Source organism: Nymphaea colorata, chromosome 1 (genome assembly GCF_008831285.2).
Source record: "Nymphaea colorata isolate Beijing-Zhang1983 chromosome 1, ASM883128v2, whole genome shotgun sequence".
NCBI classification, from domain to species: domain Eukaryota; kingdom Viridiplantae; phylum Streptophyta; class Magnoliopsida; order Nymphaeales; family Nymphaeaceae; genus Nymphaea; species Nymphaea colorata.
The window spans coordinates 31834458-31857947 of record NC_045138.2 but is presented as its reverse complement, the minus strand read 5'-3'; the positions used below and the strand labels follow the sequence as shown (position 1 = coordinate 31857947).

At 38.3% G+C, this 23490-nt stretch overlaps 1 protein-coding gene across 1 annotated transcript in view; it reads left to right on the top strand.

Moving 5' to 3' along the window:
• The window catches only part of LOC116257304 (uncharacterized), an 88802-nt gene that overhangs the window by 37971 nt on the left and 27341 nt on the right, over positions 1–23490 (top strand). The window contains exons 15-28 of the mRNA XM_031633922.2: positions 2915–3375; positions 3465–3818; positions 6713–6922; positions 8585–8675; positions 10425–10502; positions 10642–10932; positions 11055–11252; positions 11342–11830; positions 11954–12115; positions 12208–12537; positions 12634–12716; positions 12827–12931; positions 14603–14834; positions 15203–15568. Of these exons, the coding sequence (XP_031489782.1) occupies positions 2915–3375; positions 3465–3818; positions 6713–6922; positions 8585–8675; positions 10425–10502; positions 10642–10932; positions 11055–11252; positions 11342–11830; positions 11954–12115; positions 12208–12537; positions 12634–12716; positions 12827–12931; positions 14603–14834; positions 15203–15568 (3450 nt within the window). The remainder of the gene's footprint in view (positions 1–2914; positions 3376–3464; positions 3819–6712; positions 6923–8584; positions 8676–10424; positions 10503–10641; positions 10933–11054; positions 11253–11341; positions 11831–11953; positions 12116–12207; positions 12538–12633; positions 12717–12826; positions 12932–14602; positions 14835–15202; positions 15569–23490) is intronic.

Genomic DNA, 23490 nt, shown 5'->3' with positions numbered 1-23490 from the left:
GAGCTCCTTTTCTGATGCTTTCAGTTCTCTTTGCCATGTTTGGACTTTTCCCCTTTGAATAGTATCTGCTTATGGTGTTTCCTTGTTTCGACGCTGGATAAGCTATTGTTTGTAATACTTAATAAAAGAATATGTTGTAAGGCAAAATGATCAAGCAATGCATGGTAAAGCAAGGATGAGCTGTTTGAGGTTTTGCTGCCATGGATAATTCTTTACTTCTAAAGAAAACCGTAGGACCATGGTTCATAGCACCTGTGAACTTATCATCTATCTGTATTCTTTTGTTAATTATAAAGGCTTTATTATGAACAAAAACATGCTAAATAGTGGCTCTAGTATGTTGCAGGAGCTTACACACATGCAGGCAAAAGCTTTCACATGTAAACACATTCCCAAGATAGATAAACTGGCTCTTTGTAAATCTACGATTATTATTAATTTATATTATCACACATTTAACAGAGACTTTTATTAAAGCTGCCTAGCTAGAACAAAGGAATAAAAATTAGATTGTCTATTGTGTGCTGACAAGCCTGACTTATCGTGCAAGCATGCTAGAGATAGTTTGGGTCTTGACCTAAACCTGTTCTACTAAACGGAATCTGGACAAATATGGACACAAAGAAAAGGTTCTGTTTCAGAAAGTAGATCCAAAGTGAATATGCAAATACTCAGTTTGAATTGGTTCTAACAAACGATCAATCCTGTATTCTTCTGATCCTGTATTCCTATGACTGATGAATTTAAAGAATCTACAAAGTTACCTAATGTTAGGTTGTGTATGATATTGATACAGTGGAAAGAGTGTATGATATTGATACAGTGGAAAGAGAACTGCTCCTCTAAGCCACGGTCAATGTCTAAATTACTAGGAAAATCAAAAGAAATGCGAAAACAGAACAAAACAAGGAAACTCAAAGAAGATTAGGGTTTCATTGATTCCAAGACTACATACAGATGAGGCTCTAAACGTCTTTATATAACCTAAAATGGACCCCTGGATCTGGATCAAAACAAAGTAACAGTCAATCAAACCCTAAAGTACTAGAACAAGATCCAAATAAAATAAAATAATAAATGAAAGCCACATTGAAACTAAAGCTGTTTTTTATGCTCTGCTCCTGCATCAGATTTACCATAGATATGACATTATGGTCATTTGTACTTTGCGGAATTTGTCAAGAGTGGGATTTGTTGTTTGGTGCATTTGCTCAGAACATGAATACAATAAGGAAAATGGTGTTAGCCACTTCAAAATCTGGTTTGGAAAGTGGGAAGCAGGACGGTGCTTTTTTGGGAAGTGATACGTGAGCTTGTTTTAGATGAAATAAGTTAATGCATATGAGTAAAACCTTTAAGAAGCAAATATGAGAGTTAGAGACCATAGTACAGGCCTATAATCAAGATTTCACTTGGAATTGATATTCCTTAGGGCTTCATTCTTCACTAACTAAGGATCAAGAATAGTGCCAGTTCTGGACAGGCTTAGACCAGACCTAACCTTTTTAAAGCTATAATGGAAGTAGGTTGTGATGGGTGTGGTGAGGGCATAAATATAAAAATATGTATGCAAAAGCTTTACACTGGCATGTTTGTGTGTGAGTTTTTTTTTTTTTTTTTTTCTGGTTTCACCATGTCTTTATATGCAGGATTTTGCCACTCAATCCAATCGCCTTCCTCTCTTTCTCTCTACTAGATTTTATATTTTCAAAGGAGAACAGTACTTTTGCTTAGCACTAAGCAGTTAATTTGTCAGGCATTTGGGTCGATATTTTTTGTTTTAAAATAGAAAATTGATTATGTTTACTAAGCTGAGACATCTGTATCCATTAATGCATCTTGATGACATTCATAGGCAGGAATCCAAATATCATATCAATGTCAGTTGATCATATGAATTCGCCGCTTAGGAGTAAGTGTCAATCTGGACATGATACTGATGATAATGGGCTAGGTTAGGTCGATTTCTATTGGGTCCAAAGTTGATCCCTAGTTAGTTACTATGTTCTGATTGTTCCAAACCTAATCTAAAACATATATTATTCTCGTTTTAATTTTGTTTAACAAAATATCTAAAGATGAACAAGTTATAAAACACAAAAATATGTTTTCAGAAAAAAAGAAAAGAAAAATAACCATAGCATGTCTGTGTTATTTGATTATTTATCAAATAATGGGCAGCATAAGTTTATAAGATATAGACACACACTCACATGCCCACAAAAATACATCAATGCCTGCACCTATTCTCATCCTTAAGTGGTTTGCACACATATATGTATGTATGGTGCAGAACTTGAGTACCTGAAAAAAGTTGATAACAGACCCAACTCAGCATGTTTATAATCAGCACCTGCCTCTTGTCAGGTCTAGCCTAATTTCTTACCCTAGACCAGGCCTAAGTGGGTTGGATAGCCAACTACCTGATGGTTACAGAATCCCCAAGCATATCCTCACTGTCCTTAGGATGATCGTCGAATAGTCTGCTTACTTGCTGTTAATCTATTATAACTTTGACTTGTTGACATCTTTCTCTCTCTCTCTCTTGTTCTGCTAGAGATCTTGCTTTACCTTGTTAATGTAATCCAGATATGCTGTTTTTTTTCCATAACTAATTTCTGAAATGATGCATATCAGCTTCTCTTTTTTCTTTTATGGTGGAGGATTTACTGTGATTATCTTGTGATAGATGTTGTATGAAGATTTTTCTTTTTCCAAATGAGGCTAAGTGAATCCATGTGCTAGTAACCATGTAAAACGGTCAACTTTGAAAGGTAATTATATCTAGAGAAAACACTTGGACATTATGTTGCATAATGAGAGGCACATCTTTTATTTGTTACCTATGAAATCCAAAACGTTGTACTTCATTATGTAGTTTTCGTGATAATTTATCTTTTATATGTTTCTGCAGCTTTTAACTCGTTTGGTATTTGAAAGAAGCAATGCTGATGCAGCCGTCAAAGTGGCTGATATCATGTCTGCTGATTTGGTTCACCAAGTGATATCAGCATGTGTACCACCAGTGTACCCTCCAAGATTTGGTCATGGTTGGGCTTGTATTCCCCTGATGCCATCTTCTGGGAGGGCCAGCCTTGACTGCAAATCCAGATCCAGTGTTTCTGCAGAAGGCAAGGCTTCAATGCATGGTTTATCAGCCACATCACCTGTAACTCCAGCATATCCTCTTCAGCTCAATGTAGTCAAGCATCTTGCAACATTGTCTCCAGTGAGGGCTGTGCTGGCCTGTGTATTTGGAAGTAGCATATTATCCAGTGGCAGTTTCTCTTTAGAATCAAAGTCCTCCAATGATTCAATACAGACTGCTGACAATGATAGACTGTTCTATGAGTTCGCTCTTGAACAGTCACACAGGTCTTAGGTTTAACATCAATTATTTTCCACCTTTTCTTGTTCTTGTCTATGCTATTGTCATTTAAGTACATTTTTTCAATTTATTGCAGGTTCCTAACTTTAAATCGATGGATACAGATGCAATCCAATCTCCATAGAGTGTCTGAATCTGCTGCCACCTCAAGATGCATAGCTGAAGTTGGAAAATCCAAAGCTGAGTCCAGATTTGCTATTAAGCGTTCTTTTGAGCCTGACAGCGATACTGAGTCAGAAGAGGAAGACAAAGGCCATGTTGTAGTTGGAAGTCATGGATCTACATCTGTTTCAGAGTCTGATGCACAAAATCATGGCTCTTCAGAATCCTTACAAAGTGCACAAAAGTATGAAAATGTGGACCTGGAAAAGGCAGTTTTTCTTTCATTGGATTGGGAGAACGAAGGACCATATGAAGAAGCCGTTGAAAGGTTTTTCTCGTTATTGTCTATATCTTTTGATAATGTTTTGGACCTATGCAACAACTGACTTTATTCCACTGCAGTAGTATTTGTCTTGCTTTTCTCCTATCTTTTATGTTGGGAGGCTGGGCTGACTAGTATGACTGGATTATTGTGGTTGACATTATTTGTTTCTCAAAATCTAATTATTATGATCTCTTGCCTGTTGTTGATATATGATAGAGGGTAAGCTAAAACTAGAGTCTACATGCTTGGTAGGTACGGTTTCTCATATATACTTAAAGAAAAAGGGGAAAATTCGTTCAAGTTTATACCATTTTCTCTTTGAATTTTTCCTTTTATGGAGACAGAAAAACTCATAAACACTTTCAGATGAGTAGCCACATGAAGGTTACTTGTTTGATATGTGTTTGTGTGTGTGCTATGTGTACAAATAAAAAAAAGACACTGAATTTATCACATAAACTATTTATAAAATTGAATTCAACACAAAAGTCTTAGGAAGAAGCTCAAAATTATGCATGCTGTTTGGTTATCTATAAGCTTAGTTCTTAGGAGTAGGTGATGAATGTTCATCTTCCTCAACAAGACATATGTCCCATATGTGAGAATTTTTTTTTTGGAATAATCTTATATTTTGCAGAGAAGAATGCCCACATATACCTTTATAAAATGATGAAGCTAGCTGTTGTCTAGCCTCAAATGCTAGTTTTCTTGCTTTAAGACTAACCCAACTGCTGGACCTCTTCCTTCCTGTGTGCATGTAAGGGTCTCAACCCCCCCATTTTATGCATTCATTTTTCAATCCTTTGACTAATAAATTACTGTGTGTGTTTCCTAATTCAATTTATTGCTCCTCCATGGAGATATTTTTCTTTACCATCGTCACAAATCCAACGGTTCTTTGCCCTCCCCCCTCCCCAACCCAAAAAAAAAAAAAAAAGCAAAAGCAGGACATAAAGAAGGTAAAAAGGAAAAACAGGAAAAAATGTATGATATTTGAATAGAAATGAAAAAAGTGGAAGTATCATTTTTTTCTTTGTTGTTTTCCCTTTTTTTAGAAAGAGTGTTTTTTATTTTTATTTAATATTTAATAATTATTTGAATGTTGATCAATCTTTTTGTAAGAAAATTAGTAAAAAAAACTCAAATACGTTATTTTTTTGATATTTTTAATTGTTTGAATTCCTAAGAAAAACAAACTTCCCAATGCACACCTTAAAAGAAAACCTCATTGTTAGGGACCCGAGAATTGTATCTGTAACAACCTGGCAGGTGGATCCCAACCCACCCCCAATCAAACCCGATAAAGGCTACCAGGACAACTAATCACTTCACAATTCCCTTTATAGGTCTCGAACAATTCTGTATAATTAAACTTTTGGGGAGTTACAATCTCTCCCCCCCCCATTTAAGGCACACGTCTTCGTGTGTATGCGACCCTAGGTCCGAATGCTGAATCGACTTTGATACCACTGCAACCACCTGGCTAGCAGATTCCAACATGCCCTCTAACAATTTCGGTTCCAACCCGAAAAAGGTAGAATCAAGACAAAGTCACTTAATAACCCCCTTTATAAGTCTCCAAAGATTCTTTACAATATTGGATATGAGACTAAGGTGTTACAATATTAAATTTTTGGGTGTTACAATTTCACACCCCTTAAGGCACATGAAACATCGGGAGATGAATTCAACAATCTCTTTTTTCATCCCTGCCACCAAAAATTTCTTTTTATATTTAGATACATTTTGGTGCTTTTTGGATACATGGTATATCTCGATACCTCTGATTAACAATTTTCGAATCTCAGGCATTCTCATGTCCCAACTGTTCTTTTATTCAAATTAGTCACAAAGTCTCTGTTATAACCTGATCACTTCATAGATCCTAAAACAAAACGAGCATAACTAGTCTCTTTCAAACACATTTAATGCATTCTTATAACTGCTGGATTCTTGATGGTATAGTTTTTGTTTAAAGAAATACAGGTTGCTGTGATCTTGTTACATATCTCTAAATTTGAGATTGCTTTTTTTAGTTTTTGTTTACTCATATCTCAGATTGTAAAGAATCTTGAGGGACTTATTGTTATGTGATTGATTGCCCTGGTTCCTAGCCTTATTCAGGCTGAAACTAAAACTGTTAGGGGGTGGATTGAGAACTGCTAGCCGGTTTTTTATAGTAGTATCAGAGCTGGTTCAATACTTGAATCTAGAGTCCCACACAAGCAGACACGTGTGCTTCAAGAAAAGGAGGGGTGGGGATTGTAACAACTCTAAAGTGTTAAGAATCTTGGGAGACTTATAAAGAGGGTTGTTAATTGATTGGTTGTCTTGGTTCCTAGCCTTGTTCGGGGTGGAACCAAAATTACTAGGGGCCAGGTTGGATCTACCAACTAGGTCATTACATGGTGACAATGTTCTTTACCATTTATTTATATGTTGATGTACTAACATGTGAAGTAATTCTCGTTAGTGTATCTTAGTGAAATGGCTTATGTTATGTCTTATGCTGTTACTGTTACTTTTTGGAAAGAAACTTTTCCTCAGTTTTAGCAATAAGTTAGTAACATGACATCTTCATCATTTCACGTTTTTCCTTCAATTAGATGGGAAAGCTTGCTTTTGCTTCCAAAGTTTTCCCCCACGTCATCCTTTGTCTGATTAGAATTATAGGATGTTTATTTTAGAGGATGGAAGTTAATACTGGACGAGATGAAGTGTCTGAACTCTTAAGAGTTAAGACATGCTGCTATTCAGATGATGCTGGTGAAACTGCACTTTCTGTTAATGAGTTGAATAAGAACTATTCTAGTGTCAGTGTCCATCATGTACTGTTCAGTACATGGCCTCAGAATCCACTGTCATTTTAATGATTTTCCACATATATTTGTTTACAGATTAATAGGTGAAGGAAAATATTTGGATGCTCTTGCTTTATCTGATCGCTGTTTACGTGGTGGGGCTTCTGATCGGTTGCTACAGTTGCTAATTGAAAGAGGTGAAGAAAATCATTTAGCCACTGACTTGCCACATGGTTATGGTAGCAATAGTTGGCAATATTGTTTGAGATTGAAAGATAAGCAACTGGCCGCCAGACTTGCTCTCAAGTATGCAGCAGCTACCCCTGTGTTATAATTCTCTTCTCCATGAATAACTTTTTATGCTTCACTTTTTTCTATGATAGATGAAGTCCTGGTGCACCTGATCACATTGGACTGTGAACTGATTTTTAAGAATGGATATTTGCTAATAGTTTTAAGTCGTGTAGATTCTCTGCTTGACTTAGTATTTGGTTCACTATCACTAGAAGTTGCATAACCGTAATTCACTCAGCTCTGTAGTTTCGTTGTTGGTACCACTTAAAGTCTCATAATCGTATGCATTTACCTTCTGTACTTTACCAGCTTTGCTTCAAGTCTCATAATTTTTGCTCTAAAGTCTAAACCATAATCCAAGCATTTGGACTTGTTTCTATTTGTGTATATGCAGTGATTGATGCTGATACAGGTGTTAAAACTTGAAAGATATTCTATTATAGTCTTTGAAGAAGTGTTGATATTCATGGCATTCAATACTTCAATACTTAATATTTTTTTAGTACCTGATGAATTTGCTCCATTAAAAGAAAAAAACAACTGATACTGCTGTATCTTTTACTGCATAAACCTCATTGTGCAAGTAATTTATCCTCTCCATTCCCCAAAGATGCAATTTTTATTCTTGAACCATTGTTACAGAAAATGCGTTTTATTAAAAAAATACAAAAAAAAAGGTGAAAACATGTCAGCCTGAAAAAGGGCAAAAAAACATTTTTTTTAAGTGTCAAAATGAAAAACACACAAAAAAGCATTTTTCACGTTTTCTTTGCATTTTTTTTCGTTTTTTGCTTTTTTTTTCGTTTTTTGCATTTTTGACATTTTGTAGTTACCAGATTTTTTTTTACATGCTATTTTTAAGAGTTTTCCTTTTTTAACTTTTTAAAACTTGCTGAGATTTCCTTATATTTTCCCAAGAAAAACCAACTCTACTCTCTTGCATTTTAATATCCGAAAGTGATATTTGTGATAATGGCTTGAAATATTGGTTTACATGTGAGATGTATTAGGCTATTAGCCACATTCAGGCAGGACTAGTGGACAGTCCTTAGGGGTACTTGAAGATTGCGAAGCATGTTGTTTTGTAGAGACGGAGGATTCATTTCCAGTGGCTTGGGAAGGACATAGGACAAGGCCATGTTGAGAACTCTTTGACTACTTAAATAGGAAAACTATTGATAATTTAATTATAAATTTCAATGGCCCTTCAGGTGCCATCAGGAAGGTCCATGTAAGCATTTAGCAAAGCTTTAAGCACTGTCTCTTCCGTTAATGGTATGCCCAATTCTTTTACTTTTTATTTCATATGGTTTATTTGACATTAAAAAAATTAGAAGCTTTTTGTTATTTGAAATTATCACACATAACTAAAATCTTGTAGCTTTTCATCCTCAAAGCCTTGATTAACTTGCTGAGGACTATAACCAATGATGGAACAAATAAGTTTCAGTAATCATGTCTAATTATGTAATTGTGACATAAGATACTTAAATTCAGTTCCAAGTCATGTTCCATGTATAACCTTCATAAAGAAGTAACATAAATGGGACATCTCTATTCTCATTTTTGGTATCTTGCATTAACGTTTGCATGCATGAGAATAAATGTTTCGGCCTTCTGGATCATTAGTTCTTCATAATGGACTTCTCTTGATTTCTGAAATATCAATTGCAGATATCTTCATAGATGGGAGCTTAATGCTGCGATGGATGTTCTCACCATGTGCATTTGCCATCTGCCGCAGGGTGATCCTCTTAGGAGTGAGGTACAAAATCATTGATTGTTTATCTTGTCTTTCATCTTTCGAGTTATTTGTGTGGGAAAACCTTTTTGAGTCTCTTTGTTCCATGAAAAATGTTAGTGCTATAGATATTTATATTTCATTTGTACTTTCAATATGTTGCCACCTAAAATAAGATTCTGTGCTGCAGTTTGAATGTGTTTGTGTCATGGTCACCATGTCCTATGATGGTATGGTTGATACTATAAATAAAAGAAAAATAGAAAAATGGCACGGTACACATTGTATTTTCTTTTTTCCAAAAAGTACGGGTCTGTGTGAGTATCTTGATTATGTCTAGGCCACAAAGAAACGGCTGCCTGATTTGTCCATCCACCTATATGAGGCCGGTCAGGCCATCAAGTTAGGGCATTGACACTTTAAATTTTTTCATTCATTTCATAGGTTGGATGCTTCTTTCCCTAGGAGAAGACCTGTTGTACATAATACATATCCCTAAATTCTGTCATTTCTTTGTTCTTTCTGTCTCTGTCTCTCTCTGTGAGAAGCTAGAAGATTGAGAAGCCACCGTATTCTCACGGGTTTCTGATTGCCTTTTTTTCCTTTTAGAAAACTATTGATTCTCCAAGCATTCACTTCCTTTGTGTATTATGTAAAAGTTATGATAATTCCAAAACAAAGATTTGTTTTTTCAAGCTTCATTTTTTTCTTCATTTTCTTCTCTTGTAATACTGCAGATCTTTCAAAAACTGATTTCTTCAGCTTTTCTGAAAATGACTCTGCCAGTGTGGTAGTAAGATCAAAATCCATGATGTGCATGTGCGTGTGTGCGCATGTGTGTCTACTCTCATCAAGAGGAAGGGGAACAACACAATGAGGTTGCTCAAGAGGTCATCCAGGTTATCCTCATGAGGCTGAATATCCCTTTTGTGTCAGTAGGTTATAAGATGATTTAAGAGATTCCCTTAAATAGAGGAACATTGATAACACTGGATCCATAAATATTCAGTGTATCTTAAGTGCCTATAAGGACTTTTTCCGACATTTACCAAAATCGGGCCTTGCAGAGTTAGCACCGACTAATAAGCTTATTCAGAAGGTCTATTACTAATTTATTTGCTTATACTAATGAAGAACAAGGATAAAACCTCTTCCTGTTAAAAGTTCCTTCTGAAATTGGTTTGTCAATTTCTATCTGCTGGATCCTTTTATTTTCAATTAGATCCGTGAAAATGACTGGAGTACTTCTGGCTTATTATCTTACATAACATTTTAATGAAAAACGAGAATTACCATAATCGACTTCATTCCTACAGGATTCAAGCAGCATTTATGTCTCGATTCAATGAGTTGGTGATTGAGCTCCTGGCTTGGTAGTTGAACCTTTTAGGTGGTTCTATTCTATATCTGATTCCCAATGCCTGATTCTAGCATGCAAGCATGTAGTTTGTGACTTTTTTACAGCTTTGAATGTGAACTGGAACTGCACATACACATCAATCATTGTCTTCATGTATTAAAAAGGGAATTTGAACAATCTACAATTATGTAAAGAACATCATGGATATTCTGGGATTTGTGTTAAGATTGAAACTAATGCGGCCATGATCAATTTCCATACTAGAATTTCCTGAAGAAATTAGGACCTTTGAGCAATGTTGTCAAAATATGATGAAGCTTTTAGTTATCATAGCCTTTTTATGCCAATTTTTTCGTACTTGTGAAAGCTGTAAGTGTGCATTGAGATAGTGATAGCTATTTGTGTATCATCAGGCGATCCTAGCACGACAAGCTTTGCAGAGATATGGTCACATACTGTGTGCAGATGACAGATATAACAGCTGGCAGGAGGTGAGTCGCTCATTGTATTTTATGTTTGTGTATGGTGACTCCTGAAAGACTCTGATATCTATGACAGAAATAAATGTTTAAAGGATTTTGACTAATGATGTTTTTCCCTTGATCTCCTGTCTGAATGAGGTTCATTCAGGTTGAAGCTGATTGCAAGGAAGATCCTGAAGGTCTTGCTTTGAGATTGGCTGGCAAGGGTGCTGTTTCTGCAGCCTTAGAAGTAGCTGAAAGTGCCAATTTATCTGTAGATCTGCGGAGAGAGTTGCAGGGCAGGCAACTTGTTAAGCTGCTTACTGCTGATCCTGTCAGTGGTGGCGGTCCAGCAGAGGCTTCAAGATTTCTTTCGTCATTCCATGAAGCGAATGATGCTCTGCCAGTTGCTATGGGTGCCATGCAACAGCTTCCTAACTTGCGGTCAAAGCAGCTTCTTGTATATCTCCATGTCTTTTTCTCTAATTTCTTCCATTGACAGATGTGGGAGCTGAAAGAACTTATTTGGCTGTTTCTTGATATTTTCTCACTGTCTAAGCCCACTGTTGTCCATTTTTAAAGGTGCACTTTTTCTTGAAGAGGCGTGATGGAAATATGTCAGACGCTGAAATCTCCCAGCTTAATGCTTGGGCCCTGGGTCTACGTGTTCTTGCTGCTTTGCCTTTGCCTTGGCAGCAACGTTGTTCTGCGTTACATGAGCAGCCTCTGTTGATCTTAGAAGTCCTATTTATGTGTAAACAGTTAGATTCTGCTTCTCAGGTAATGTGGTATTTCACAATATAGTACCATGATTGACTATCTTTTCTTCTAACAAGCTATGCTGTCTGTGACTTTTTTTTCATCTGCAGATCATGAAAGAGTTTCCTTCACTTAGGGACAACAATCTGATTCTTGCATATGCGGCTAAAGCCATTGCAGTTAACATGAGTCCTCCTGTTAGCGAACAACGTGCCCCTGTGATGGTTCCCAGAACAAAGCAGAAAACACAAACGGGCGTGCCTGCAAAATCAAATTTTAGTCACAGCCTCAGCAACTTGCAGAAAGAAGCTCGCCGTGCATTTTCATGGACACCTCGTGATAGTGGTACTAAGACTAATTCGAAGGAACCATATCGTAAGCGGAAAAGCTCAGGATTGTCTCCATCTGAAAATACTTCTTGGGAAGCAATGGCCAGTATTCAAGAGGATCGCAGTTCAGTTAATGCACTTGATGGACAAGAAAGGTTTCCCTCTATTGCTACTTCTGAAAGATGGGTACTCACAGGTGATAAAAATAAGGACGATGCAGTACGTGTTTCCCACAGATATGAAAGTGCTCCTGATATTACTCTTTTTAAGGTACTTGATGTGGGGCCCCTTCTTAGTTAAGCCACATAATCTACATTATCAGCATCATGTTTATTGAATAATATTGCATTTCTTTTTTATGATGATTCTTAGGTTAGTGACTTCTAAATGCAGGCACTGCTGTCATTGTGCACTGATGAGACAGTAACGGCTAAAGGTGCTCTAGAGTTATCTATTGCAGAGATGAAAAATGTTTTAAGCTCTCAACAGTTGCCTTTAAATGCTTCTATGGAAACTGTAGGTCGTGCATACCGTGCAACAGAGACTTTTGTGCAGGTTCCTGACTTTAAAGTGGATATGCTTGATTACTGCACTAAGTTTGAATTTTAGAATAACTGAATAAGTCATGTTTCTTTAATAATGTACAGGCTCTGATTCATTCTAAAGCACAGCTGAAGAAAGTTGTGGGAAGCAGTGAGGCTTCTAGCACTTCAGACAAGAGCAAGGAAGCTGATGAAGTGTCTTCTGATGCTGGCAGTTCTAGTGTCAGTAGTCAGTGTGCTGATGAGCTGCCTGAGCTTGTGGCACAGGCTGACATCTGGCTAGGGCGTGCTGAACTACTTCAGAGTCTTCTTGGGTCAGGAATTGTTGCTTCTCTTGATGATATTGCAGACCAGGAATCATCATCTCGCCTCCGGGATAGACTGATTAAAGATGAACGATACAGCATGGCTGTCTATACCTGTAAGAAATGCAAGGTACTAAAGAGGTTACACACTATGCTAGAACTGCTGCTGTTCTTTTGTGTGTTTTTTGTGGTCGGAACTTGTTTTGTAATCAATTCTGTGATCCAGATTGATGCTTTTCTCGTATGGAATGCATGGGGTCATGCTTTAATTCGGATGGAGCGCTATGCTCAGGCCCGTGTGAAATTCAAGTAGGTTAAACTTTCATAACTGGAAAGGAGGTTTTGCAGGACTCCACACTTAGGTTGTACTCTTTTTTACAGTGTATATGGAAATAACTTGCATTATTTATTTATTTTAGACAAGCTCTGCAATTGCATAAGGGAGATCCAGCAGCAGTTGTTCTTGATATCATTAATACAATAGAATCTGGACCCCCAGTTGACGTATCTGCTGCCCGCTCAATGTAAGGCCTACTTTCATGATCTCTTGTGTATGTTTTACTGTAAGTTGCCTGACTAGAAAGGCGAACAGGAAATTTTTACAAATTATTTTGTTCTAAAGGCATGCAAACCTTTTGATGCCTTTGTTTGCTCCTTGTAATTGAGAGGATTCAGGTAGCATGATATCTGTCTCTGTCTCAAATTGCATACAATTCTTGAAGTTCAATATGCTTTGCTGACTTAGTTTCCTGCTTTGGTTCTGTTCTAAATAACAATAACCTTCACAGTGAAGACTTTGGAAGCTGGGTTAATCCATACAAAAATCCAGGCTTTCTATTGTCAGAAGTCCGTTGATGCTGCTTTCTTCTGCACAAACATTTGTAGAAGCGAAATTATGAGCGGATGAATTCAATTCTTTTTACTAATTAGCTGCAAATTTTATATCTCTTAATATATCTCATAAATTGACTATTCAAGGACAGAACATCTGAAACTTTACTTTGGAAGGGAGCCGTCATTACTTTTCCAAAATTTTAGGTAGGGACGGAGGATTCCTTTTTTTTTTCTGTAATGCCAAATTGAAAATTTCTTGGGCAGTGGGGAGGGGATTTTCCTCATTCAGCCTGTGGATTTTTTTTTTTCTTTTCTTAGAAAACCTGCAATTTAGAGTTGACTATGTCAAGACAGCATCGAAAAATGAGTCTCCTTGTTATGTCCATGAGAATGGTCATGCTCAAAAAGTTGCAATATTAAATAACAGAATATCTGCACATTTTTTCGATTCAAATATGGCAAAGTAATAGACCAGAAAATATAAGATGTCTACATGCATTCTGTAAATAAAATGCCTTTTAAATTAGAGAAATAGGTAGACCGTGCAGCTGGTTTTTCTGAAGGAGTCAATATGGTCTTTAGATAATGCTCGCTAGATTCAGTAAAGCGAATATCAACTTTGATAAAAATTGATGGCTTTCTTTGAGTTGCAAGACATACCTTGATCTGTATGCCTGTTTAAATTTAATTATTTTGTATTTACTCTGTTTGAATATTCCAGAAAACCATATTTAACTTTTGAAGGAATAGAAAGAGCTCACTCACGTTTGAATATTTCACATTTATCTACTCTGCTTAAAGCATATATGTTAGGGTTAACTGAAACTTTTGGTCTTGTGTTATTTGACTAAATGTTAGTTTCTGTAATATTTTGTTCCTTTTCATAACTTCATTATGGTCTAGGCAGCACCTGTATTCATTTATGAATGAACCTGGTTCCTATTTATGAATGAACCTGGTTCCTCTTCTTCTATCTTACATGTTTTTTTTTGCCTTCTATAATGTTTCTGAACATGACTGTTCCTGCAGCCACTTTGTGGCCTTTCCATATGTGTAATCGAGTTTTCAGTACCTTCAGAACCAGTTACTGATTGAGGGTATCTGTTCTCATGTTGATGAGGCTGTTATACAACATTCAAGTGCTTGCATAAATGCACATGTATATTTGGACTTACATATATCTGAAACTGGTCATTTACCAAAACATGGCCAGGTTTGTGGATTTGGTGTGTACACTTTAGAAATCAGACCCATACTTTTCCTCTCTTCAGCTAAGAAACTAGGTGGACGTAACTGTGTAATGTTTCATGGATAAAGCTATTGTTTGACTGGAAATTTAATTGTTGACACTAATGTTTTAGGTATGAACATTTGGCTAGAAGTGCACCCACAATCTTGGATGATTCTCTTTCTGCCGATGCGTACCTTAGCGTTTTGCATATCTCTACTTTTCCACGATCGGAGAGGTCAAGACGATCTCAGGTAGCTACAAATCATCCTGACGTATCGACAAGCTTGGAGGATTCAGATGATGGTCCTCGAAGCAATTTGGACCATACACGGTACACAGAGTGCATCAGCTACTTGCAAGAGGTAAGCGGTGAGCCCATGTGCTTTCTGGAATATTTTTGTATATATATGTTTAGAGGTCGCTATAGGTCAGTCAGACTTTCCTCTTCCAATAGCACTTAAATGTATCCTTTAAGTCGGCTTTACTTGGCTCTTCAGGAGTTCGAAAAATATTTCCCATGTTTCTTGTTTATTTCAATTGCTTCATAGTTCATATCATGACTTCTTTGTAGATGGTCCCTTATTACTCTTTATTGTGATCAATTTTGTAAGTTTTTTCCAGAACGTTTTGCTAGCCTACCATAAGAACATGTTTCCTCTTCCAGCATTTCTGCATTTTTTTTTTGCTTTTTTCTGGAGGGATGGGCTTACATGAGTATGTGCTTTTGCAGTATGCAAAGCAGGAAATGCTTGGTTTTATGTTCAGGCATGGACGCTATACAGAAGCATGCTTGCTCTTCTTTCCTCCAAATACTGTTCCTCCACCGCCTCAGCCATCACATCATGCAGCAGTGACCCCAACTGCTTCTCCTCAAAGGCCTGATACCTTAGCAACTGACTATGGAACTATCGATGATCTTTGTGATTTATGTGTTGGTTATGGTGCTATGTCCATATTAGAACATGTCCTTGCAACAAGAAGTGAAGCTGCTGCTTCTCAGAACATGGCTGTCATAGAGCACACTTCTCTAGCTCTCAACCGTATATGTACCTACTGTGAAACCCATAAACATTTCAATTTTCTCTACATGTTTCAGGTAATAGCAGTAATGCCATTTTCTGATGTTATAGTGTGCTTTCCTTTTTCCTTCTCTATACTTTTGTTGAAGGCATTAGATGCCTTGTTTTTTCCCATTGCATGGTCTATGGATTTCTTTCTCTGGTTGATTTGTGGTCTATTATAGTGCATGTTATATGGATATGTTTGCTAGCTAGTTATCAGAACTTACCTTCTTATGTTGTCCCATGCCCTGGTGTTATTTACTGATTGCTGTGTTGATGTTCATATTGAGCAAAAACCATAAGTAATTTCCATCAAAGTTGACGTTAGATTCAGATAAGTAACTGAGGAGTCATTGGATCAACTTTCATATTATAACAAGATCTGTCCAGAGGATGAGAGGTGAAACTTAAACATTCCTTTTTTGCTAAGATTTGGGTGTCCATGACACTATGTAGTTCATTACATCTATGGGAAGTGTTGGGACTTCTTGACACTAGTTTCTGGTAGAAGTTAGAGCTGCTCATTATGCCTGCCTACTACACTGGCTGTCTAGCTTAACAAGGAACTAGAGTACTAGTTGTTTATGCATCGATAACTTTCTCAGGGAAAGGATTCTATCTTGGGCATCTGTTTTGTTCATCTGTTGCTACTGCTGGTTTACTGGTCTTCTAAGTCACATGAATACAGATCCGGTTCAGGTAAGGGTATGGCGATATAGGTATGGGCAAGACAACTTCAGAAAATATGGTTACGGGGGTATGACATAATATATATATATATATATATATGATGCAAAATAACACAAAAAAATCAAAATGAAAGCAACATTTAAATAAACAAGCGACATAAATAAAAACATTACATTTTGCAGTAAAGAGCTTGCTTAGGGGTTAGACCCCCTACCTTTATTCCAACAAAATGATTATATACAAGAGAAGGCCAAAAAAGACCTTAACAATAAACACAAAGGATTGACCCAACCCTTCACCAAAACAAATTGTTATAGAATATAGCCTACAAGCTATGTATTTACATATTCAAGTCAACAAAACAGTCACGAAGGTCATTGGCATGATCCATGATTTGTCGTCCTATGTCAAGTATAGCAGCACCCTGCTCCATCGAAATTCTCACCTCAATTTGATCAAAACACCTGCTCCAACCTGCATTTGGCCGTTGCCCTTCCAATCTCTATTTAATTTTCCTCACCCAATCTTTGACAGGGAAATGATTGCATAATCACCCTCATATTCCTTATGGAATCTGAGAATGCGCTCCAAGAGTTCCATATCTTCTTTATGAATCTTTCCACGATCCTTGACAATCACCACACAACCTAGATGCCCATTACTCACATAGCTCAAGCCAGCTATTTTTAGTCCATGTCTGGTATGAGCTCTAACAATGTTAATTAACCATCCATTTCTATCCGAACTGATGGTGTCTTCACAGTATAGCCTAGTTTCCTTCCAAATTCTTAGTTTAATTTCTATCTCAGGAGGCCACTTGATAGAGGAAAAGCTATCCATGCCGCTCCTCCAAACCTCTCTTTTGAACCTACTTACTGTGGTTCAAGGCTGTCATGGAAACATCTGTTCCTAAGGCGCCACATGTTCCAACAAACAATTAAGAAGGACATCCTCTAGCACTGATGCCTCTACTTCCTAGAGATCCTTGCTTGCAGCCATCTCTTAAACTCATTTACAATCTCGGCTTGGGGAAATTTAACTCTTACGAAACTTTGTAGGAATATACCTCCAAACTTCATTTGCTAACTTACATTTTATCAAAGATATGGGCATTTGTCTCCTCAGCACAACGTCAAAAGGAACAATGGTTTGCTAGCTGAATCCCAGCCTTCTGAATCCTATAAGGGCGGGTAGCCTGCCTTCACAAGCATGTAGGAATGCCAGCAACTCTTGACTGAGCTTGGCTAGTCCAAATCTTCTTCCTCCACTGTAGAAAAATAGGATCGAGAGTGCAGTAGAAATCGAAGATCAATGTAATGTGGAAAACCCTCGAACTCAAAGGGAGAAAAACCACAAACATGGGAGTTCCGGCACCCACTAGCTGCCGGTATCTCTCACACACTTAATTTCTCATTCAAAATGAAAAAAAGGGGTTACACAATACTTAAAAGGAATACAACGGGTCGGACAGGATCCAGACCCGGACCCGAACACACATATATGTTAACACTCCCCCTCAAGTTGGGCATAAAGATCGAACATGTCCAACTTGGATACATTCATGTCAAATGAAATAGATGGCAAGGCCTTGGTCAATACATCAGTTGTTTGGTCTTTAGTCTTCATGTAGGGTAGGACAAGCTCCTTCGCATCAATTCTCTCTCGAATGAAATGATGATCAATTTCCACATGCTTTGTTCTATCATGTAGCACAGGATTGTTGGCCAAGTTGATTACTTGTTATCACAATACATCCTCATTGGATCCTCAGTTTTGACTCTTATGTCAGCCAAAAGCACTTTCAACCACAACAACTCTGAGACTCCCATGGCCACAGCCCTATATTCAGCCTCAACACTAAAGCGGGAGCAAACATACTGTTCTTGACTTCTCCACGCTACGAGATTTCCTCCTAAGTAAATACAGTAACATGAAGTGGATCTCTTGATGTCCATACATCCTGCCCAGTCAGCATCAGAATATCATTCAATCTCAAGAGAGCCTTGAGCCTTGCTTGCTGTACAAGAGGCCCTTGCGAGGACTCCTCTTCAAATAACATAAAATCCTGTCGACAGCCTTTAAGTAAACGTTTGTGGGTGCATGTATAAACTGACTCATCACATTCACAGCAAAAGTAATATTTGGTCTAGTAAGAGTAAGATAAATCAATTTCCCAACAAGATGTTGTTATCTTCCTTTTGCTTCTTCACAAAGGAGCTCCCCATCTCAGAGGCTAAGTTTATTTCCAGCATCCATAGGAGTAGAAGCATGTCTACACTCAAGTTTCCCAGTCTCCTTTAATAAATCTATAGTATACTTTCTTTGATTTAACACAAGACTTGTGTTGGACCTAGCAATTTCAATGCCAAGAAAATATTTCAACTTGCCAAGGTCCTTAAGGTCGAACTCAAGGTCCAACAGTTCCTTTAACTTTGTTATTTCATCTTCATCATTACCTGTGACAATCATATCATCAACATATACCAACAAAAGAATTACCTTGTGCTCCTTTCTCTTTACAAAGAGAGTGTGATCTCCATTCCCTTGATGATATTCATGTTGTCTCATTACAAGTCTAAGTTGTTCAAACCACGCCCAGGGGAATTGCTTGAGCCCATGCAAAGCTTTCTTCAACCTGCAACATTTTCCAGGTTCCTCATATCTAGGAGGCATGCACATATAGATTTCCTCTTCGAGGTCTCCATTTAGAAATGCATTTTTAACATCAATTTGGCACATCTTCCACTCATTTATCACAGCTAAGGAGATAATAAATCTGACTGTCTTCATCTTTGCAACAGGTGCAAATGTTTCCAGGTAATCAATTCCATATTTCTGATTGAACCCCTTGGCCATTAGGCGAGCTTTATATCTGTCTACACTCCTGTCTAGCTTATATTTAATGGTGTAAACCCACTTGGACCTAGCAAGATGAGTCGCTTTAGGGATATTTACCACCTCCCACGTTCTGTTTTTGTTCATTGTTTCCATCTCTTCTTGCATCGTATGAGCCCACTTGGAATTGTTCTGAGCCTCAGTAATAGTCCTAGGAATCACAGCTATAGAAAGGGACGATATAAAACTTTTGTAGTTTTTGCTCAGTTTAGAGTAAGATATGAAATTACCAATAGGGTGTTGAGTACATGACCTGATGCCCTTTCTAAGAGCAATGGGTAACTCTTCATTTTCAGTCTCTGTCTGAGTACCTTCAACCGACGTGTCCTGAACACAACTTGGGTCATCCAAGGAAGGAGTAGCATTAGGATTGGGAGTAGGACTTTCGTCACCAGTCTCCTCACCAGTGGGTTCTGCTGCAGGCAATCTTCGCCTAAAGTAAACCTACCCAAACAAGCGGTTATGTTCCTCCTCATTTCCAGTTGAGCAACCATCATCCTTATTATGCTCAAGAAGGTCGGTAACCTGAATCTCTTTCCTTTTGTACTCCAAAAGTTTATAAACTGAATCTCTTGATTTGGAGAATACTCTTCCTTTGTTGTAGACCTCTCCCCCTGAAAAGAATTCTCACCAAAATAAGAAGTGTGTTTTAGGAAGGTGACATCTTTGGTGACATAGACACACCAGTAGAAGGGTCTAGACACTTATATCCTTTTTGAGTGGGAGAATAACCTAGAAACACACCTTTAATCGACCTTCGATCAAGTTTTTTAATATTAGGACTATGATTGTGAATAAAACAGACACAACCAAAAACTCTAGGTGGAAGAGAGAAATGATGACGACTCCTTGGTAACATAGAAAGAAGCGTTTGCCCTTTCAACACACGACTAGGCATATGGTTAATTAGATACGCACTGGTTAGTACAACATCCCCCTAATACTTCTTTGGGACATGACATTGAAAAAGAAAAGCTCGAGCACATTCAATAATTGGCGATTCTTTCGTTCAACGACCCCATTTTGAGGTGGGGTATAACTACAGGATGTCTCATGAACAATCCCCCTCTTTTGAAAAAAGCTATCAACAGAATGATGCATATATTCACGAGCATTATCAGACCGAAAAGTCTTAACAGAGGTTCCAAATTGAGTTTCCACGAGGAGGATGAAAGTCTCTATGACATTAGCCACTTCACTACTGTCTTTTAGTAAGTATACAAAGGTGTTGCAAGAACAATCATCTATAAAAGTTATAAAGTATTGAAAACCATGACAAGAAGGAATTCCCGAAGGTCCCCACACATTAGAATGGATCAAGGCAAAAACTTCATTAGAATGATTGGTAGAAACAGGGTATGAAGCCCTTACATGTCTAGCCAAATGACATACATCACAAGACACTATAGTCATATCTAAACTAAAACATAAGTCAGGGAACAACTGTCCAAGAATCCCAAAAGGAAGATGCCCAAGGCGCTCATGCCAGCGTAAAACCAACTGAAGGGAGTCATCTTTACTTTTCTTTGTTTTGTTAACCGCCGTCATGAGAGTTGTGGCAACATGTATGGGTAACCGATATAGCCCCTCAGAAACCAAACCAATCTCAATCTTCTTCCCTGTCACCAAGTCCTGCAAAACGCAACGGTTCGCAGAAAAAATAAGTTCGCAATTCAAGTCTTTTGTAATCTTACTGACAGACAAAAGATTCAAGGGCAGATGAGGAACATGCAAAACATTGTGAACTAAGAACTTGTTTTAAATTGAGAGACTCCCTTTCCCGGCTTAAGAGAGAACCATCAACAAGTGAAACCTGTTCCTTTCCAGATGAAAGCTGATACTCATGAAAAAACTTGGGATTGCCAGTCATGTGGTGGGTGGCACCACTATCAACAATTCATTCTCTCATACAATAATTACCTTTTTCTCCAGAGATAGCAAGGGCGCGATTAACTCTCACATCATCTGATGCCTCAGCTTGACTAGTTTCAATTTGGCTTAAGTATGCACGAAGCTCACGAATCTGATCAGCAGAGATAAATGTTTTTCCCCCATTAGGATTAGTGAGATCAGACATGGGCTTCTTCCAACTAGAAGACCTTCCACGACTATTCTTCTTTTCATGATACAAATCCCAACAAAATTCCATGGTATGACCAGTTTTCTTGCAGTGAGTGCATTTTCGAGAGGGTCGGGTGGCCGCAATAGGAGCTCGGCTAACAAGAGCAGACCTTTCACTACACGAGGTATAAGCCTCCCCTTTCCCTGTTATAAAAAGGCATCGTTGCTCTTCAGCTTCAATATGAGAATAAACATCTTCAATGCTAAATGTTTCTTCTGAATTAAGAATTTGACTCCTTATACCCTCGAAGTCATCCTTTAGCCCTGCCAAGAACAAAAAGAACATGTTCTTCCATTTCCTTGGTCCAATGATGCAGCTGGTCTTGGGGACAATTCCAAGTATCATCAGAGTAGTAGTCAAGCTCCTCCCATTTTGATTTCAATGCCGCATAGAAGTCAGCCACAAAAAGTTTTTCTTGCCGTAGGGCATAAACATCCTTCATCAACTGGTACACTCGAACATTTTTCTTCTTCTGGCCATACATCTGTTCTAAGATGACCCACATATCTCTGGCAATCCTGTTACGAAGAATGAGGGGTTGAATATCAGAAGACACAGAGTTGACAATCCAAGTTTTGACTTGGTTGTCCTCAATAAACCACGTATCCCACATTGCGTTAGTCTCAAGTGGTTCAGTCTTCTTTCCATTTACATAAGCAATTCGCCCTCGACCAGCAATCCCCATAGTGATGGCCGCATACCATTGAAGGTAATTATTCTTGGTGAGACGAATAGTGGTGGCTTGAACAGGGATATTTTCGGTTTTAGAGGCCTCAATATCTGCCTGGACAGTACTAACAGTAGAGGAGGTTGATTCTGCCATCCAAATACAGTAACCCAACAATCAAGATTTGTAGAGAAAAAAACACCTATGACAAGCAGCAACACAGCAACAGAACAACAACTGCGACAAAGAAAAAATACCAGTGAGAGGACTGGGAGGCGATACCACAAAAGAATCGGTGTCCTCAAGCACTCATAAACTGGCATTGGCTTGGTCGAGGGTGGACGCCGTGTAACAGAAAGAAGCAAGAAGCAGTGTAACTCAGTCGAACAACCAACAAGAAAAGTCGTGTGACGCTGGCGACAGTGAGCACTGTTGACGGCAGAAGCTCAGGCACGGTCCAGTCCAGCAACATTCCATAGCGACAGAAAAAACTGACGGCGACAGGCAATGGAGGAGGTTGAGTCGAGCTACAGATAGTCGAGCGATAGTCCTGAATCGAGCCTGGGCAACAGGGAAATTGAGCTATAGGAGAGCAGTGATAGTCCTGAGTCGAGCCATGACAATAGGGAGTCAGGCGACGCTGCAAAGAGTCGGGCGATGGCTCTAGTCACCTGCACGTTCAGGCAGATTGCGACAACACTGGCAGATGTGCAGCGAAGACCACCGGCAAAGCTTCAAGGGAATGCCACAACCACCAGAGAAGGCACAGATGGCAGAGGAAGACGATGAAGGTTGCTGCACGATGCCAGGCACCGGAGAAGGCAGAGTCTCAGTCCAACACGAAAAAGAAAACTCATAACCGTGCCGGTCGGCTCTGATACCATGTATAAAAATAGGATCGAGAGTGCAGTAGAAATCGAAGATCAATGTAACGTGGAAAACCCTCGAACTCGAAGGGAGAAAAATCACGAACGTGGGAGTTCCAGTGCCCACTAGCTGCCGGTATCTCTCTCACACTTAATTTCTCATTCAAAATGAAAAAAAGGGGTTACACGTTACTTAAAAGGAATATACATCAACACAACAGGTCATACAGGATCCAGACCCGGACCTGAACACACGTATACGTTAACATCCACCAGTCTCTAGTACCTTGGACTCTACACTTCTTGATAATCTCTCCTGCCTTGAAGCTCTCCTTACCATAATCACTCCAAACCAAAGTATCCTCAGCATCCCGTAACCTAATGTTAGCAATGGACACTCCAAGATGTGTAGCAATAGCAAGGGACAGACTTTCCTGGTTCACACAAGTTTTCTCGTCAATACTGATTTTAACGTCACTATAAAGCATCACATACCCATTCCCATCAACCCTATTGATGAGGACTTGCCCTAGCCATCGGTCAATCCAAAACCTGATCCATTCTCCATTTCCAACTTTCCACTCAGCTTTGTTTTGGATCTAGCTCCATCCCCACAGCAGTCCTTTCCATGTTAATGAACAATAACTCTAAGAACAAAATGAAAACTGTGTTGGAAAGAAATTAATCGAATAAATTAAGCAGTTTGGATCAGTCCGA